At 49.4% G+C, this 20,218-nt stretch overlaps 1 protein-coding gene across 1 annotated transcript in view; it reads right to left on the bottom strand.

Annotated features, from left to right (window-relative positions):
* slco5a1 (solute carrier organic anion transporter family member 5A1) overlaps window positions 1–20,218 on the bottom strand; it is a 48,659-nt gene that overhangs the window by 4,436 nt on the left and 24,005 nt on the right. Inside the window, exons 2-5 of the mRNA XM_084443623.1 lie at window positions 16,653–16,785; window positions 15,761–15,978; window positions 7,627–7,791; window positions 4,306–4,504 (exon numbers count right to left, since the gene is read on the bottom strand). Of these exons, the coding sequence (XP_084299749.1) occupies window positions 4,306–4,504; window positions 7,627–7,791; window positions 15,761–15,978; window positions 16,653–16,785 (715 nt within the window). The remainder of the gene's footprint in view (window positions 1–4,305; window positions 4,505–7,626; window positions 7,792–15,760; window positions 15,979–16,652; window positions 16,786–20,218) is intronic.

The raw sequence follows: 20,218 nt of genomic DNA on the forward strand, positions 1-20,218 counted from the left end.
CATTCATCATTCATTTTTGGAAATCTGTATCGATACCCAGCCCTAGTATTGATGTGTTGCATAACTTGGCAGTCATGTAATTAAGGTTACAGCTAAAAAAAAAAACAGGTTTTAGTAACACTAACCGAATCGATATTGAATCGAATCGTGATAATCGATTCTGAACCTTGTGAATCGGAATCGATTCTTGAAATTCGACTCGATACCCAGCTATACTACTAACAACGCTCTGCAATGTGCGCCAATGTAATGACCTCCAAAAACAAAAAAGAACTTGGTACAAGGAAAAACGCGGAGACTCAGAAGATCACATTATTTGACGCCGACGCCCCCACGCCCCAGAGTATGATGAATTACAGTATCCCAGGAGTATGATAAATAACTGTCATATCCCAGGAGTATGATAAATTACTTTGTCATATCCCAGGAGTATGATAAATAACTGTCATATCCCAGGAGTATGATAAATAACTGTCATATCCCAGGAGTATGATAAATAACTGTCATATCCCAGGAGTATGATAAATAACTGTCATATCCCAGGAGTATGATAAATAACTGTCATATCCCAGGAGTATGATAAATAACTGTCATATCCCAGGAGTATGATAAATAACTGTCATATCCCAGGAGTATGATAAATAACTGTCATATCCCAGGAGTATGATAAATAACTGTCATATCCCAGGAGTATGATAAATAACTCTGTCATATCCCAGGAGTATGATAAATAACTCTGTCATATCCCAGGAGTATGATAAATAACTGTCATATCCCAGGAGTATGATAAATAACTGTCATATCCCAGGAGTATGATAAATAACTCTGTCATATCCCAGGAGTATGATCAATAACTCTGTCATATCCCAGGAGTATGATAAATAACTGTCATATCCCAGGAGTATGATACATAACTCTGTCATATCCCAGGAGTATGATAAATAACTCTGTCATATCCCAGGAGTATGATAAATAACTCTGTCATATCCCAGGAGTATGATAAATAACTGTCATATCCCAGGAGTATGATCAATAACTCTGTCATACTCCCTTTAGTATTGTTAAACCATCAGGCACTAGTAGTCCGTTTAGTGACATCCATATCACATCAAGGTCATGAGTGTGTTTGTGTGTGTGTGTGTGTGTGTGTGTGTGTGTGTGTAACTGCACAACTGGAAGTCAGTGAGGGGCTCAGAGTACTGAGTAACAGCTTAGCAGCGTCTCTATGAATCCATTATGCAAAACAGCTGCTTATTATTGGTCTCCTCAGCCCCTTCATTAAGAGCAGATCCAGCATCAGTGAGATGAGTAGCAGAGTCGCTGGGAGAGTGAGTTCCTGAGGGCCCGTGAGACTACAGGAAGCAGATCCAGAGACAGGCCTCCAGGCGGAGAGTGTGAGAGGGTAGGTCAGCACAGAGGGGTCAGGTCAGTTGACATTCTCCACCGGCGTGTCAGCGAGCCAGCAGACCCCAGTCCTCTTCATCACGGATGACCCTAGCAGCTCACAGGGTCCAGCTAAGTCCTCCGCAAACATTCCCTCAGACAGAGACGGGTCATAGTGAGTGTGTGAGTCAGTCGGCTTTCATGACGTATTCATGACCTGGTCGACTAACAGAGAAGCGACCGTGGGACCGGCTCAAGCTCGGCTGCAGAAGAGCGCACGCCACAGAGCGCTCCTTCACGCCACACCAGGCGGCGCGCGGGCAGGCGTTAGCCACGACGGAAAGAACTCACACCCAGAGCCAGACTCCGAATAAAGCTCGCACCCAAAGCTCGCACAGACATGACGACACCACAGCTTCTAATAGAATATTAGTGTTCTACTCTATAGATTGTGAGAATGTGATGAAATCGTGAGGGGGGAGCTGTTAGAACGGCCTTCCTCTACTGGTTCCTCCTATATGATGTACCAGAGCCCACCACTAGGAGTGCTAGCCAGTTCATTTTTCCCATTGCCAATACATTTTGCTTTGTACACAAAAAACTATTATCTGTGTCTCAGTCCATTTTACTCAGGGACAAAATAATTCCAAAAGGTTACAGTTCTTAAAAAAAAAAAAAATCACCGATATATATTGCTTTGTACACAAAAAAAACAATACTTTGTCTCAGTAAAAGTATCGTCCGTTTCTACTTTTCACATCCACAGAGTGTAGTGGTCCGGAAGCTTCCTTCCTTATGTAACAGTATAGTTAACTATAACAGTTGTTTGGTGTGATGTAAAAAAAAAACAAAAAAACTTTACTTTGTGTCTCATATAGTGTAGGGGATGTAGTATTAGTACAGTAACAGTGTAGTTATCTTTGTAGTAAAGTAGGTGTATTGTATATTGAGTCTTACCCTTTGGTGTAGGGGAATGGTATAGTATAGTAAGAGTGTAGTAGGTGTACCCAGTGGTGTAGGGGACATGGTATAGTATAGTAAGAGTGTAGTAGGTGTACCCAGTGGTGTAGGGGAATGGTATAGTATAGTCAGAGTGTAGTAGGTGTACCCAGTGGTGTAGGGGACATGGTATAGTATAGTACGAGTGTAGGAGGTGTACTATACTTGTACCCGGTGGTGTAGGGGAATGGTATAGTATAGTAAGAGTGTAGTAGGTGTACCCGGTGGTGTAGGGGAATGGTATAGTATAGTCAGAGTGTAGTAGGTGTACCCGGTGGTGTAGGGGAATGGTATAGTATAGTCAGAGTGTAGTAGGTGTACCCGGTGGTGTAGGGGAATGGTATAGAATAGTAAGAGTGTAGTAGGTGTACCCAGTGGTGTAGGGGACATGGTATAGTATAGTAAGAGTGTAGTAGGTGTACCCGGTGGTGTAGGGGAATGGTATAGTATAGTCAGAGTGTAGTAGGTGTACCCGGTGGTGTAGGGGAATGGTATAGAATAGTAAGAGTGTAGTAGGTGTACCCAGTGGTGTAGGGGAATGGTATAGTATAGTAAGAGTGTAGTAGGTGTACCCAGTGGTGTAGGGGACATGGTATAGTATAGTACGAGTGTAGGAGGTGTACTATACTTGTACCCGGTGGTGTAGGGGAATGGTATAGTATAGTAAGAGTGTAGTAGGTGTACCCGGTGGTGTAGGGGAATGGTATAGTATAGTAAGAGTGTAGTAGGAGTACCCGGTGGTGTAGGGGAATGGTATAGTATAGTAAGAGTGTAGTAGGTGTACCCGGTGGTGTAGGGGAATGGTATAGTATAGTAAGAGTGTAGTAGGAGTACCCGGTGGTGTAGGGGAATGGTATAGTATAGTAAGAGTGTAGTAGGTGTACCCGGTGGTGTAGGGGAATGGTATAGTATAGTACGAGTGTAGGAGGTGTACTATACTTGTACCCGGTGGTGTAGGGGAATGGTATAGTATAGTAAGAGTGTAGTAGGTGTACCCGGTGGTGTAGGGGAATGGTATAGTATAGTAAGAGTGTAGTAGGAGTACCCGGTGGTGTAGGGGAATGGTATAGTATAGTAAGAGTGTAGTAGGTGTACCCGGTGGTGTAGGGGAATGGTATAGTATAGTAAGAGTGTAGTAGGTGTACTATACTCGTACCTGGTGGTGTAGGGGAATGGTATAGTATAGTAAGAGTGTAGTAGGAGTACCCGGTGGTGTAGGGGAATGGTATAGTATAGTAAGAGTGTAGTAGGTGTACCCAGTGGTGTAGGGGAATGGTATAGTATAGTCAGAGTGTAGTAGGTGTACCCAGTGGTGTAGGGGAATGGTATAGTATAGTAAGAGTGTAGTAGGTGTACCTGGTGGTGTATGGGAATGGTATAGTATAGTAAGAGTGTAGTAGGTGTACCTGGTGGTGTAGGGGAATGGTATAGTATAGTAAGAGTGTAGTAGGTGTACCCAGTGGTGTAGGGGAATGGTATAGTATAGTAAGAGTGTAGTAGGTGTACCCAGTGGTGTAGGGGAATGGTATAGTATATTAAGAGTGTAGTAGGTGTACCCGGTGGTGTAGGGGAATGGTATAGTATAGTAAGAGTGTAGTAGGTGTACCTGGTGGTGTATGGGAATGGTATAGTATAGTAAGAGTGTAGTAGGTGTACCTGGTGGTGTAGGGGAATGGTATAGTATAGTAAGAGTGTAGTAGGTGTACCCGGTGGTGTAGGGGAATGGTATAGTATAGTCAGAGTGTAGTAGGTGTACCCGGTGGTGTAGGGGAATAGTATAGTATAGTAAGAGTGTAGTAGGTGTACTATACTCGTACCCGGTGGTGTAGGGGAATGGTATAGTATAGTAAGAGTGTAGTAGGTGTACCCGGTGGTGTAGGGGAATGGTATAGTAAGAGTGTAGTAGGTGTACTATACTCGTACCCGGTGGTGTAGGGGATGTTGATGCCCCCCAGGTTGATGCTCTCGCAGCCCACGATGAAGAGCGTGGAGAAGCAGAGCAGAGACACGCCGCTGCAGATCATGGCCAGCTTGGCCGACTCCCGGGCACCCAGCTTCAGCTTCTTAATGATGTAGCCCCCCAACACGATGCCCACCCCCGCACTGGGCACGATGATCACACCTGGGACAGGGAGAGAGAGAGAGAGAGCAAGGGAGAGAGAGCATGGGACAGGGAGAGAGAATGGGAGAGGGAGAGAGAGAGAGAGAAGGAGAGATAGAGAGTGAGAGAGAGAGATAGAGAGAGCGAGGGAGAGATAGAGAGACGGAATGGGAGAGGGAGAGCGGGGGAGAAAGGATGGGAGAGAGAGGGAGAGAGAGAAGGAGAAAGGGACAGACAGAGAAGGAGAGGGAGAGAGAGGGAGAGAGAAGGAGATAGAGAATGGGAGAGATAGAGGGAGAGAGAGGGAGAGAGAGGACAGAGGGAGAGAGAGAGGGAGAGAGAGAGAGAGAAAGAGAGAGGGAGAGAGAGAGAAGAAAAGAGAGGGAGAGAGAGAAGGAGAAAGGGACAGACAGAGAGAAGGAGAGGGAGAGAGAGAGACAGAGGGAGAGAGAGACAGCCTGATTAATTTGACCAGAACAGAAGTTCAATAAACCATAACGATCAAGCTGTATCAGAGAAGGTTCCGGTAACATGTCCTGGAGTGCGTGGGCGTGCGGCGCCTGAGTGATGTAGAGGAGGGGGCGGAGCCAGGGCGCCCACAGACACGGACACTTCCTGGGAGGGAGAGCTGTCTGGGCTCAACTGACAGGATGGGGAGAGTGAAAGCAGGATGCTGGCAGGATGGGGGGGTGGCCCAGGATGGGGGGGTGGCCCAGGGGGACATGCCCGTTCCTCCGGCCCGGCCGCGGGCTCGCTGGCCCGGGTAATGAGGGGGGGGTGGAGGGGGGGCGGGGGTGGTAGATGGGTGCACACATGGGATCAGAGAAGGACGTGGTCTGAGTAAGAGAGCTCATTTGCCCCCGTGTGTGTGTGTGTGTGTGTGTGTGTGTGTGCGTGTGTGTGTGCGTGTGTGTTTGTCAGAAAGAGCAACGTCACAGTGTGTATTGTGCACCCACCCACACACACACACACACACACACACACACACACACATTCCCATGATCTCTCTGAGCGTGCTGGGCTGTAACACAGCTGTAGCTTGTGATGATCCTGTGAAGTGATGTCAGGGGGTCAGAGGTCAAAGCTGTTAACAGCTGCTGGGCTCGTGGGCGGATTAATCCCGGACACCGGTCCACTCATAACACCGCGCTCTGCGTGTCAGCCGAGACAGGAAACACTCTGTCACACACGGTGACAAGACAGGAAACACTCTGTCACACACGGTGACAAACCCTTGACTGGAGAATGTATGTGTGGAATATGTGTGTGTGTGTGTGTGTGCGTGTGTGAGAGAGAGAGAGAGTGAGAGAGAGAGAGAGAGTGCGCGCGTGCACGATCGTCTGTGTCCGTCTGCGAGTGTGTGTGTTTGCGAGTGTGTGTGCGTGCGTGTGCGCTAGGTCAAACTTCTGAGAAACGGAGAGATATCTGCTGACTGTGACCTGATTCCCCCCCCCCCCCGGCGCCGGGCAGGGCGGGGCGCTGCTGTCGGCCTCCTCCGGTCCAGACCCGCTCTGGAGGCGGAACCCGGAGCGGACAGATAGAGAGAGACCATGTGAAGAGAGGATGGAAGACGCTATATGATGGAGGGATATGGCGGAGAGATGGAAGGGGTGTGGGGAGAGGGGATGAGAGAAGGGGAGAGGGGATGAGAGAAGGGGAGAGGGGATGAGAGAAGCTGCAGTGAATTGCAGTAGAGGATTAGAGCAGTGATGGATGGAGAGATAGAATGTGTGACCTGAGGGCGGAGCTACATACGGAGGGGGGGGGGGGGGGGGGGGGGGTGATGTATGATGTATAGGAGTATAAGTATACAGTATATGTGTGTGTGTGTGTGTGTGTGTGTGTGTGTGGGTGTGTGTGTGTGTGTGTGATAGTGCTATTTCTGTAGCAAGTGCTAATAAGCATAGAACAGTGACAGCTCTCACCTCCTGAGAAAACCCAACTTCACTAAGAGAAAAACAAGCACAGACGCGCACACACACACGCGCACACACACACACACACACACACACACGCGCACACACACACGCGCACACACACACACACACACACACACACTCACATTTGAATGACTATTTGTGTTCACATAATTCAACAAAATCTTGAACACAAACGATAACAGATGTGGAAGCATTGCACTCACTGACTGCTTTACATTATATCACTTCAACATCTCCTCTCACGACTCATACCCAAGCTGCCTGATCGCATATTATATTTTAACACCTTGATCCCTTGGTAAGGACAGCCTCTTCCAAACATACAGCCTACTTCCAAAATGGTGACTTCTCTACTGTCCTCATCCACAACAACAGCATCTGGTGGATTAACTAACATTTGAAAATACACTGTGTTCACTAATACACAGGCTGGACATGGAAGATGAAACACAGGAGTGTTAAAAGGTTCTGACTGAGGAGTGAACATATGGGATTCTGCCCTTAACTAACAGGTCAACAATCCCATCATGCCTTGCAATATACAACACTTGCAAAGTACAACCTCAACCCAACATTTTTCAAAATCTCGGTAGTTTCAGGCATGGCCAATGAGAACACAATGTGACCGGCCAGTGTTTGACGTCAGTAATGATAGCACCCCCAGACTCTCTCCCTGTGTACTAGTGGGAAGGGGGGGGGGCGGGGGGGTCAGGGAGTGTCACTCTGTCTGTTGGGGGCGGAGGGGGGTGTCTCACTGTCTACTGGGGGGGGGGGGGGGGGTCCTCTTCGCCCCTTATCACCTCAAAACAGCTTGGCATTGTGGGGGTTGCCACCCATTTGCCTTTCCACTGTATCCTGGCAACAGGCAGATGAAATGAGCCAATGACACGGTGGGTGTCTGTGTGTGTGTGTATGTGTGTGTGTGAGTGTGTGTGTGTGTGTGTGTGTGTGAGTGTGTGTGTGTGTGTGTGTGTGTGTGTGTGTTTGCGTGAAGTGATACAACAGCAGACTCAGGGAGAGGGAGGGAGAAAGACAGAGAGAGAGAAAGTGAGAGAGAGGGGGGGGTAGAGAGGGAGAGAAAGGGAAGCAGGGTCTCACCTGTGTAGATGGAGGCGTTGGAGGCGGGGTCTCACCTGTGTAGATGGAGGCGTTGGAGGCGGGGTCTCACCTGTGTAGATGGAGGCGTTGGAGGCGGGGTCTCACCTGTGTAGATGGAGGCGTTGGAGGCGGGGATGCCAAACTGGGACTCGATGAACTTGGGGATGAAGGTGATGAAGGCGGTGACGATGGCGCACTCTGCCGTGTAGGACAGACTGACGAAGAGGAAGGTCATGTTACTGAGGATCCGCACCGCCGCCTTGGGCAGGTCTGGGGACACACAGGACACATGACAGTACATTACAGTACATTACATTACATTACATTACATTACATTACAGTACATTACATTATGGAAATTTAGCAGACACTTTTATCCAAAGCGACGTACAATAATTGCATTTAAAATACAGTACAGTAGGAAGTCAGTGTACTACTACTCATCAGAACTTACAAGTGTACTTCCTTTCTAAATGAGCATATTCTAGTTACTAGCTACACGCAAAGCGCAAGAGTAGCAAACTAGAAATACAATAGGTGCTTAAGTACAAAACACACAAACACACACACACACACACACACACACCACACAGATGGGCACACAGACTCACACCCATAAATTGATTGTCATATCTAACTTTGCTATGAGACTGTCTTGTGAGAGACAACCTGTGAAACAAGGCGCACACACACACACACACACACACACACACACACACACACAGACACACACCACACACACACACACACACACCACACACACTCAGCTTGAGTGGCATCACCCATCATATCGAGGGCAGATGTGCCTGCCATCATCAACATGGTGCCCGGGTCAACAGGGAGACTGCCCAATCACTCTACCCTTCAGTCAACGTCCTGTGGTATAAATAAGCCACTGTTACCGGGCAGAACAGGCCCACACTGAATAAGGCCCATTGTCCAGTACTGAAAAAGATCAGTACAAACATGGCCGCCATATTGGATCAAAAGGACCTCAAAGATCTCAAAACGCTGTCACATAATATTAAATCAGCCTTGTTAAATGAATACAGTAGAATATGATAGGCGGTGATGTATACGTGGCGCGGTAAATCAAAGGAGAGACTGACCAGGGAGGTAGAGAGACGTGTGGTTGCCTCAGAGATACGCGGCCGACTGCAGCTGTTAGCGGCTCTAATCATGTCACAAGTCCGGGCCTGTCCACACCTAGACCTCTTCAGCCTCGGCGCTCTTCACGAAACATCATTATCGCAGGAAGGTTTCACACACAAGCACGCACACACACACACGAAAACACACAGACACTTTGCAAATTTCGGATATGAAGATTCCTTTGGGCTTAGGTTAGAACCCTGGACTTCCTCACGGACAGACCACAGGTGGTGAGAATAGGCGGGAACATCTTATCCACTCTGAACATTAGCACAGGTGTCCCTCAAGGCTGCTGCGTGAGACCCAGGCTGTTCACTCTGAACATCAACACGGGTGTCCCTCAAGGCTGCTGCCTGAGACCTAGCCTGTTCACTCTGAACATCAACACGGGTGTCCCTCAAGGTTGCTGCCTGAGACCCAGGCTGTCCACTCTGAACATCAACACGGGTGTCCCTCAAGGTTGCTGCCTGAGTCCCAGGCTGTTCACTCTGAACATCAACACGGGTGTCCCGCAAGACTGCTGCCTGAGACCCAGGATGTTCACTCTGAACATCAACACGGGTGTCCCGCAAGGTTGCTGCCTGAGACCCAGGCTGTTCACTCTGAACATCAACACGGGCGTCCCTCAAGGCTGCTGCCTGAGACCCAGGCTGTTCACTCTGAACATCAACACGGGCGTCCCTCAAGGCTGCTGCCTGAGACCCAGGCTGTTCTCACTGTACACCCACGGCTGCTCAGCCAGGCTCAGCAGCTATCCAATCATCCCGTTTGCGGACGACACCACTGTGATAGATCTCCCACAATGACTCATCTGAATCAGCCTTCCTCCAGGTGGTGTCAGACCTAGTAACATGGTGACAAGACAACAACCTGAACAAAATGTAACGTATTGGAGCTACGTTAGCTACAGTGGCAGAAAGACAACAGGTGGTGATTAAAGTTCTGGTCTCCTAGCAACTCAGCGCTGTTAGAGCAGACTGTTACGAGGGGAAAAAAACGCTCAGCGCTCAGAGTGAGCATTCACTCACTGAACACTCAGCTACTTAACACACCCTTTGAGCACCGTGTACTTGTCTATACAGAGGAGTAAGTCAGTATATATAAGTATTAGAGTTTATCTGTATCAAGCATCATTTTGGAGCCGGCAGCAACATTTCACTGTGACTGTCCACCGTACATTGCATGTGACAAAAAAAGGAATGTTCTGGAAGTGTGGGCGGGTCTTCCAAACATTCCTGACTATGAGCTGCCTGTCTCAGACAGCAGTGAACCCAATTCACACCTACTCCCTCCACAGCCAACTGAAAGGAATTAGTAGTTTTTGCCACTGTTGCCATGGTAATCCTAGTGTGTATGTGTGTGTGTTTGCGAGAGTGTGTGTGTGAGTGTGTGTGTGAATGCATAGTTGAGGGCGGGACCCCAGTAGTAAACCCTTAGACAAGGCAAAGGATTATGGGATACTAGACATAAATAAGACGACTTCATGCTTTTGTTCCTCCCCTCCCGCCGGCGCTAAACCCCAACATTATCACAACGTTGGGAGTCTGCTCTGAATGTGTCCTGGCCCCGACGCCGCTGCGAGCCAATCACGGTGTCCCAACGGAGCGCGAGAACAAACGAACAGGGGAACTGTGTTGGGGGGGCTTAAGAATTAATGAGGCCTGTTATGTAGCGGAGCCTTGGCCCCCGGGTGGCGTGGCGGAGGATTGGAGCTCCCCCGGTCGTTCACGCCCCGGACGGGCTAATCGTCCGCCGGGGTCCGGGGGGGCAGCCAACAGCCATGCTGGAGCACCTGTTAGCAGTGGGCCTGGAGCAGGAGGAAGACGCCGTCCGGAGGAATGTTATGTTACACTCATTATTATAGAGCTGGGGCAGGATGGGGGGGGTGGAATCTGGCCTGGGAGTGTGTGGGAGTGTGTAGGAGTGTGTGGGAGTGTGTGGGAGTGTGTGGGAGTCCTGGGAGTGTGTAGGAGTCCTGGGAGTGTGTGGGAGTGTGTGGGAGTGTCTTTGAGTGTGTGGGAGTCCTGGGAGTGTGTGGGAGTGTGTGGGAGTGTCTTGGAGTGTGTGGGAGTCCTGGGAGTGTGTGGAAGTCCTGGGAGTGTGTGGGAGTCCTGGGAGTGTGTAGGAGTGTGTAGGAGTCCTGGGAGTGTGTAGGAGTGTGTAGGAGTGTGTGGGAGTGTGTGGGAGTGTGTGGGAGTGTGTGGGAGTGTGTAGGAGTGTGTGGGAGTCCTGGGAGTGTGTGGGAGTCCTGGGAGTGTGTAGGAGTGTGTGGGAGTGTGTGGGAGTGTGTGGGAGTCCTGGGAGTGTGTAGGAGTGTGTGGGAGTGTGTGGGAGTCCTGGGAGTGTGTGGGAGTGTGTGGGAGTGTGTGGGAGTCCTGGGAGTGTGTAGGAGTGTGTAGGAGTGTGTGGGAGTGTGTGGGAGTCCTGGGAGTGTGTGGGAGTGTGTGGGAGTCCTGGGAGTGTGTGGGAGTGTGTGGGAGTGTGTGGGAGTCCTGGGAGTGTGTGGGAGTGTGTGGGAGTCCTGGGAGTGTGTGGGAGTGTGTGGGAGTCCTGGGAGTGTGTGGGAGTGTGTGGGAGTGCGTGGGAGTGCGTGGGAGTGTGTGGGAGTGTGTGGGAGTCCTGGGAGTGTGTGGGAGTGTGTGGGAGTGTGTGGGAGTCCTGGGAGTGTGTGGGAGTGTGTGGGAGTCCTGGGAGTGTGTGGGAGTGTGTAGGAGTGTGTGGAAGTCCTGGGAGTGTGTGGGAGTGTGTGGGAGTCCTGGGAGTGTGTAGGAGTGTGTGGGAGTGTGTAGGAGTGTGTGGGAGTGTGTGGGAGTGTGTGGGAGTGTGTAGGAGTGTGTGGGAGTGTGTGGGAGTCCTGGGAGTGTGTGGGAGTGTGTGGGAGTCCTGGGAGTGTGTGGGAGTGTGTGGGAGTGTGTAGGAGTGCGTGGAGTGGGCGGATGGTGGTGTCCTGTTGACATCTGAAGTGACTGTACTCATCACAGCTCAATCAAGCTCAGGACAGGGAGACACAGCTCTCCATCGCTGACCAGTCCGGTTGAATACAGCGTCAAACATGTTTGACAGACTGGTCAGCTCTGGACAAATTCTGGACCAATTCTGGACCAATTCTGGACCAATTCTGGACTAATTCTCATTATAACAGTGGGAGAAGAAAAGTTGTGCTAAGAATGTCAGTGGATATGTAGGTCTATCTATACGGAGAGAGAACAGGTGCATTCTAGGCCAGTGGGACGAGAGCTGAAAACATCAGGTCCATTATGCTGACCACAGACGTGACCCGCCACGCCCTCATGGCACGGGCCACCGCCTGGGTCACACACCAGCCCTCTTAAGGTCAGAGTAGAACAGTCACTCCACCGCTGCTCTGCCCCGACAGCTTAAGAGAGCTGAACAACGTTCTTTCAGTGCGCACACACACACACACACACACACACACACACACACACACACACACACACACACACACACACACACACACACACACACACACACACACACACACACACACACACACACACACACACACACACACACACACACACACAGAGAAAAGAAAAGAAAAGAAAAGAAAAACAGACCTTTTTTAGCCTGGAAGCCGAACTTTCACACACACACACAAAATCCCTTTTGCGTTACAGTCTGAACTTCTAGGGCAGAACAGCAGTTAGGTCGCAGTCCCCGATTGGCCCGGTTACATTGCAATTTCTGTAAATCGATGCGGATGGGGGGGAAACTGAGGATGGGGAGCAGAATGTGAGGTCACGTGATCAGGACGGCGATGTCTCTCCCCCTGGTCCTGGTGGAAAAGCTAGAAGCGCTCGAGCTGGAGAGACAACAGTCTCCTACAGAGGGTCTCTGTTGCTGGTACAGCAGCCCCTGTATGCATTCATACAGCATATCACCAGAAACAGCACAGGGAACTGTGTGTGTGTGTGTGTGTGTGTGTGTGTGTGTGTGCGCGCGTCTGTGGCTGCTTTTTGAGGGGAGCGTATCAGTCCCCCCCCCCTGAGAGCTCATTTAAGGAGAGGAGGGGCGTTGCCTGACTCCCAGAAGGAAGCCTGTCCAGCAACCCTGCTGTAAGTAACCAGGGGGAGGGGCCAGTAGAAATAAGAATGCCCATGTGCAGAGGGGAGGGGCCAGGAGGGGCCCGTGGCCCTGCTGTAACTAGCCAGGGGGAGGGGCCCGTGGCCCTGCTGTAACTAGCCAGGGGGAGGGGCCCATGGCCCTGCTGTAACTAGCCAGGGGGAGGGGCCCGTGGCCCTGCTGTAACTAGCCAGGGGGAGGGGCTGTAACTAGCCAGGGGGAGGGGCTGTAACTAGCCAGGGGGAGGGGCTGTAACTAGCCAGGGGGAGGGGCCCGTGGCCCTGCTGTAACTAGCCAGGGGGAGGGGCTGTAACTAGCCAGGGGGAGGGGCCCGTGGCCCTGCTGTAACTAGCCAGGGGGAGGGGCCCATGGCCCTGCTGTAACTAGCCAGGGGGAGGGGCTGTAACTAGCCAGGGGGAGGGGCCCATGGCCCTGCTGTAACTAGCCAGGGGGAGGGGCTGTAACTAGCCAGGGGGAGGGGCCCGTGGCCCTGCTGTAACTAGCCAGGGGGAGGGGCTGTAACTAGCCAGGGGGAGGGGCTGTAACTAGCCAGGGGGAGGGGCCCTGGCCCTGCTGAGGCAGCGTCTATCGAGGGATGTTTGGGAAGCAGAGATCCCTGAGTCAGCACGATCGATGAGAAGCTCCTGAAGAAGCCGGCCGCCAAGCCCAGGACCGTTTATTGGATTAAAGGGCCATTTTGCCGAGTCGATACCTCACAGGTTCTGTGTGGAACCGCTAACCCCCATCTGCAGAGGCCCGCGGTGGGCGGGGCCGGCGTCGGTTCTGCCGTCAAGGGTGTTACCTTTGATGTAGTCTCTCTCCAGACTCAATTTATATTGAATCGCTGCACTCCTCATACTAGATAATAGAGTCTGTGCCACTCCTCATACTAGAAAATAGAGTCTGTGCCACTTCACATACTAGATAATAGAGTCTGAGCCACTTCACATACTAGATAAGAGTCTGTGCCACTTCACATACTAGATAATAGAGTCTGTGCCACTCCTCATACTAGATAATAGAGTCTGAGCCACTTCACATACTAGATAAGAGTCTGTGCCACTTCACATACTAGATAAGAGTCTGTGCCACTCCTCATACTAGATAATAGAGTCTGTGCCACTTCACATACTAGATAATAGAGTCTGTGCCACTTCACATACTAGATAATAGAGTCTGAGCCACTTCACATACTAGATAATAGAGTCTCTGCCACTCCACATACTAGATAATAGAGTCTGTGCCACTTCACATACTAGATAATAGAGTCTGTGCCACTTCACATACTAGATAATAGAGTCTGTGTCACTCCACATACTAGATAAGAGTCTCTGCCACTCCACATACTAGATAATAGAGTCTGTGCCACTCCTCATACTAGATAATAGAGTCTATGCCACTTCACATACTAGATAATAGAGTCTCTGCCACTCCACATACTAGATAATAGAGCCTGTGCCACTCCTCATACTAGATAATAGAGTCTCTGCCACTCCACATACTAGATAATAGAGTCTGTGCCACTCCTCATACTAGATAATAGAGTCTATGCCACTTCACATACTAGATAATAGAGTCTATGCCACTCCTCATACTAGATAATAGAGTCTGTGCCACTTCACATACTAGATAATAGTCTATGCCACTTCACATACTAGATAATAGAGTCTATGCCACTCCTCATACTAGATAATAGAGTCTGTGCCACTCCTCATACTAGATAATAGAGTCTATGCCACTTCACATACTAGATAATAGAGTCTATGCCACTCCTCATACTAGATAATAGAGTCTGTGCCACTTCACATACTAGATAATAGAGTATGTGCCACTTCACATACTAGATAATAGAGTCGATGCCACTCCTCATACTAGATAATAGAGTCTGTGCCACTCCACATACTAGATAATAGAGTCTGTGCCACTTCACATACTAGATAATAGAGTCTATGCCACTCCTCATACTAGATAATAGAGTCTGTGCCACTTCACATACTAGATAATAGAGTCGATGCCACTCCACATACTAGATAATAGAGCCTGTGCCACTTCACATACTAGATAATAGAGTATGTGCCACTCCACATACTAGATAATAGTCTGTTCCACTTCACATACTTGATAATAGAGTCTGTGCCACTCCACATACTAGATAATAGAGCCTGTGCCACTTCACATACTAGATAATAGAGTCTGTGCCACTTCACATACTAGATAATAGAGTCTCTGCCACTCCACATACTAGATAATAGAGTCTGTGCCACTCCACATACTAGATAATAGAGTCTGTTCCACTTCACATACTTGATAATAGAGTCTGAGCCACTTCGCCACTCAAGCTGGTGTTCTGAGGCAATAATTGAAAGAGTGACAGGTCGTAGCAGCAAATGAGAGACGCTAGCCCAGGTTAGATGGGCGGGGCATATCTATTGGTGGGAACGACTGAACGCGAAAGTCGTTATTGATTGGTGTCGCCAGGATTCCGGCGCTACCAATGAATTGCCAGGATTTGAGCACCAGATTTTTGCATGAAGTGTCCCAGACCCATAGAGAGATCTGCAGCATGCAGTAACGTAGTTAGCATAGCTTCCGTAGAGCATCAGTATAAGAACTCTCATGGGTCTGGTGTTGAGACTAAGAGAGAGGGGGAGAGATAAAGAGAGAGAGAGAGGTAGAGAGCAAGAGAGAGAGAGAGAAATGGAGTGATACAGTAGAGAGACAGATAGAGTGGGAGAGGTGTAGAGAGAGAGGTAGAGAGATAGGGAGAGATGGAGAGAGAGAGAGGTAGTGAGAGAGGGAGAGGTGGAGAGAGAGAGAGGGAGAGGTGGAGAGAGAGAGGGGGTAGAGAGAGAGAGAGAGAGGTTGAGAGAGAGAGAGGGACTGTAGAGAGAGAGGGGGTAGAGAGAGAGAGAGGGAGAGGTTGAGAGAGAGAGAGGGACTGTAGAGAGAGAGGGGGTAGAGAGAGAGAGAGGGAGAGATAGAGAGAGAGAGAGAGAGAGACTACCTTTGATGTCCTTCCCGAAGCCCATGGAAGAGGTGACGTTCTTGCTGCTGGACTTCTCCTTCATTACGTCATCGTCGCTGGAAGCGTCATCGGCCGAGCTCATCTTCATCTTCTTCTTCTTCCTCTTCCGGTGGCGCGGCGGCAGCTTCTTGGGGAAGCCGAACATTGGGAAGATGACCAGCAGCATGGCGACGGCACACAACAGGAAACCACTCCACCTGACCACACACACACACACACACACACACACACACACACACACACACACACCGTTAACACACACACACACACACACCATTAATACACACACACTAGGGCTGCACGATTATGACAAAAGATAATAATTGTGATTATTTGCTTCAAAATGGTCATTGCGATTAATAAATGCGATTAATATTTAATATATAATATTAATATATAATAACCAAAATGCTCCCAAATCACGGACGTTGATCCCTTTCTTGCTACTAACTCACTGACCTCGTTTTCGCTAATTTTTTCACTACTCACGGCTGCAGGTACTCTTGTGACACTGGTCTCGACCTACTGCTATCTGTCTTCTCAGTGAAAATGCTACGCACAGCGCACTCAGCGGGAACGCATGTGATTGGTCAGACAGCATAAGCGCCTGTGATTCGTCCGTGTAGTCCTAGCACACTCAATTCAAAGCACAATTATTAATCACATTAATTGCGGCCTTTTGCGATTAGTTAATCGCGGAGGTCATAATCGCGATTTCGATTAATTCACGATTAATTGTGCAGCCCTAACACACAAACACACCATTAATACACACACACACACACTCAATACACACACACACCGTTAAACTACACACACACACACACATATGTGCACACACTGAAAAACTACACACGCACTATTCTCTTACCAGTTGCCAACGAAGCGCGGGTCCCCCTGGTCTATGTGGACGACGGTTTTGGGGTCGACGTAGAAGCCAATGAGAACTCCTCCTAGCAGATAACCAGCTGCTGGACCCAGGGCTCCCATCACGTACATGATGGCTGCAAGACACACACACACAGCCAATTACAACCAGGGACACTACGACTGCAACCAATCGCATCACTGGATACTAGAAGTCAAACTATTTTGTAGTGTACAGTGTGCCTGTATGGTGAAGGAAAGTAGTGAAAAGGTAAATGCACTTATGTAGCACTTTTATCGAATGGCACGCACACACGCGCGCGCGCGCACGCACACACACACACACACACACACACACACACACAAACACACACACACACACACACACACACACACACACACACACACACACCGATGGGGGCAGCTGCCATGCAAGGTGCTGGCCTGCTCATTGGGAGCAATTTGAGGTTCAGAGTCTTGCCCAAGGACACTTCGACATGTGGAGAGGAGGAGCGGGGATTCGAACCGCCGACCATGCGGTCGTTGGACAACCCGTTCTACCTCCTCAACCACGGCCGTCCCCGAAGTGAAATGAGAGCACTACTTCTGAATCGATTCATTATGAATCCCAAAATCGATCTTTTATTTTATGAATGAATGAAATAATTAAGGAATGAATAGTTCATTAATTCATTCAATGATTCATTCATTCATTTTTGGAAATCAGTATCGATACCCAGCCCTAGTATTTATGTGTTGCATAACTTGTCAGTCATGTAATTAAGGTTACAGCAAAAAAAAAAAGGTTTTAGTAACACTAACCGAATCGATATTGAATCGAATCGAATTGAATCGTGATAATCGATTCTGAACCTTGTGAATCGGAATCGAATCGATTCTTGAAATTCGACTCGATACCCAGCCCTAAGCACTACGTAGTCGGCCATGATAGATGTTTCCAGAAATACTCATTAACATCACCCTGGAGGACGCACACACAGAGGGTGTGTTTAGGCTTGTATGTTTTGGCCACCGTCCCGCTCATGAATAAAACAAACACACACACACACACACACACACACACACACACACACACACACACACACACACACACACACACACACACACACACACACACACAGGCTGATTTAAGGCAGAGCACGATCGCCCACTTTCCCTGTGGACGAGTGACTCTCCATCGAGCTGACCTGAGACCAGCAGGTAGCTGCTCATTAGCCCTGGACGTGCTACGTCACACCTATCACAACTGGCCTCTGATCAGCCCCCTGGGGAGTAGCTTTAGCTACGTTCGCTAAACCTGTCTGTGTATGAGCTGACCTCAGCTCTGCAGGGGCCTGCCATTGGCCCAAAGCCATGCTTACACCCCATCCGTTATGGCGGAACTCAGATCAGTCAAGGTTGCATGCAGGAGCACGGTGTCTATCAGCCAATCAGGGGGCAGCAATTGAAGTGGGTGAAGTGCTCTGGATATGTGGAAAAACTAGACAGGGATATCCATCAGCCAGGAACCAATCTGTAATTACACCTGCAACACTGCCACTACCACCAGGTGTGTGTGTGTGTGTGTGTGTGTGTGTGTGTGTGTGTGTGTGTGTGTGTGTGTGTGTGCAGAGGCTTATCTATGCCCCCCCAGGCAGGTTAGTGTGACTAACCAAACGGATCTGAGAGTGACATTCTCACCCGCCGGCTGCAAGCACACGCACCTGTGTGTATGTTTATGTATGTGTGTGTTTATGTACGTTTGTGTTTATGTATGTGTGTTTATGTACGTGTGTGTTTATGTATGTGTGTGTATGTTTATGTACGTGTGTGTTTATGTATGTGTATGTTTATGTACGTGTGTGTTTATGTACGTGTGTTTATGTACGTGTGTGTTTATGTAGGCCCTACGTGTGTGTTTATGTATGTGTGTGTTTATGTACGTGTGTGTTTATGTATGTGTGAAGACGCGCGCGGAGCGGTCTAATGACATCACCGCCCGCTTTGACAGCGCCATGCCGGAGAGGAAACAAGTTCTTAAGAATACAAAGAGCGCATCTGTAAATCCTCCTTATCAGTCTGAGATGAACGCACACGCGCACACGCGCACGCACACACTCATGCACGCACACACAAACGCACACACACACAAACGCACACAAGCTGGCAGCAGCGCAGGCTACATCACAGATACCCAAATAACACACACACTCTCACACAAACACACAAATATACACACACACACTCTCTCTCTCTCTCACACACACACACACACTGCTGGAGCGCGTGGCTGGGTGTGAGAGCGGAGATGTCAGTGAGCGTGGCGGAGCGGCAGTCTTCTCCTCCTGATTCATTAATCACCCCGGCCAGATGACGCCTCGCCAGGAACCCACAATCCATCACGCCAAGTCCCATCGCCTCACCCCGCGATACGCAGCCCGGGACTAAATACAGACAGAGAGCGCGCATGCGTGTGTGTGAGAGTGTGTGTGTGTGTGTGTGTGTGTGTGAGTGTGTGTGAGTGTGTGTGTGAGTGTACGTGTGTGTGTGTGTGTGTGAGTGTGTACTTTCGCCGAGCACTGCGCGGAAGCTCATGGGACTGCTGAGGACCCGGTTGCCTCTCGGGCTTCGTTCGGCCCGCGTGGAGAGGCCCCGCCCACTCACCACCACCCCCTCCCTCCCCCACCCTGCCCCTCTCAGACCCCAGCCCTGTATGAGACTGTACATACTGTACAGCACTGCCTGAGAGAGAGAGAGAGACAGAGAGATGAGAGAGAGAGAGACAGAGAAAAGACAGATGAGACAGAGAGAGAGAAAAGAGATGAGACAGAGAGAAAGAGAGAGACAAATGAGAGACAAAGAGAGAGACAGATGAGAGAGAGAAAGACTGATGAGAGACAGAGAGAGAGAGAAAGAGAGAGAGAGACAGAGAGAGAGAGAAAAGAGATGAGACAGAGAGAAAGAGAGAGACAAATGAGAGACAAAGAGAGAGACAGATGAGAGAGAGAAAGACTGATGAGAGACAGAGAGAGAGAGAAAGAGAGAGAGAGAGAGAGAGAGAGAGAGAAAGACAGATGAGACAGAGAGAGAGAGAGAGACAGAGAAAAGACAGATGAGACAGAGAGAGAGAGAAAAGACAGATGAGACAGATGAGACAGAGAGAGACAGAGAAGACAGATGAGACAGAGAGAGAGAGAGAAAAGAGATGAGACAGAGAGAAAGAGAGAGACAAATGAGAGACAAAGAGAGAGACAGATGAGAGAGAGAGAGAGAAAGACAGATGAGAGACAGAGAGAGAGAGAAGACAGATGAGACAGAGAGAAAGACACGAGAGAGAGAGAGAGAGAGAGAAAGACAGATGAGAGACAGAGAAAGAGAGTATGAGAGACGAGGCAAGAACAAAGGTCTCTCTTTATGATCTCTCCCCCTGATTGAGATGGAGGGGGCGGCCGTAGCTCACCGCGCGCTGGTGCTTTGCACAAAATTAATTCTCGTTGTAAGGAACGACCAATAACAGGTTGGCATTTACGACGTCGTTGGATAAGCCGGGGAGCCAGCGGCGGTCAGAGG

This window comes from Borostomias antarcticus, assembly GCF_949987555.1.
Source record: "Borostomias antarcticus genome assembly, chromosome: 9".
In the NCBI taxonomy this organism is placed as follows: Eukaryota; Metazoa; Chordata; class Actinopteri; order Stomiiformes; family Stomiidae; genus Borostomias; species Borostomias antarcticus.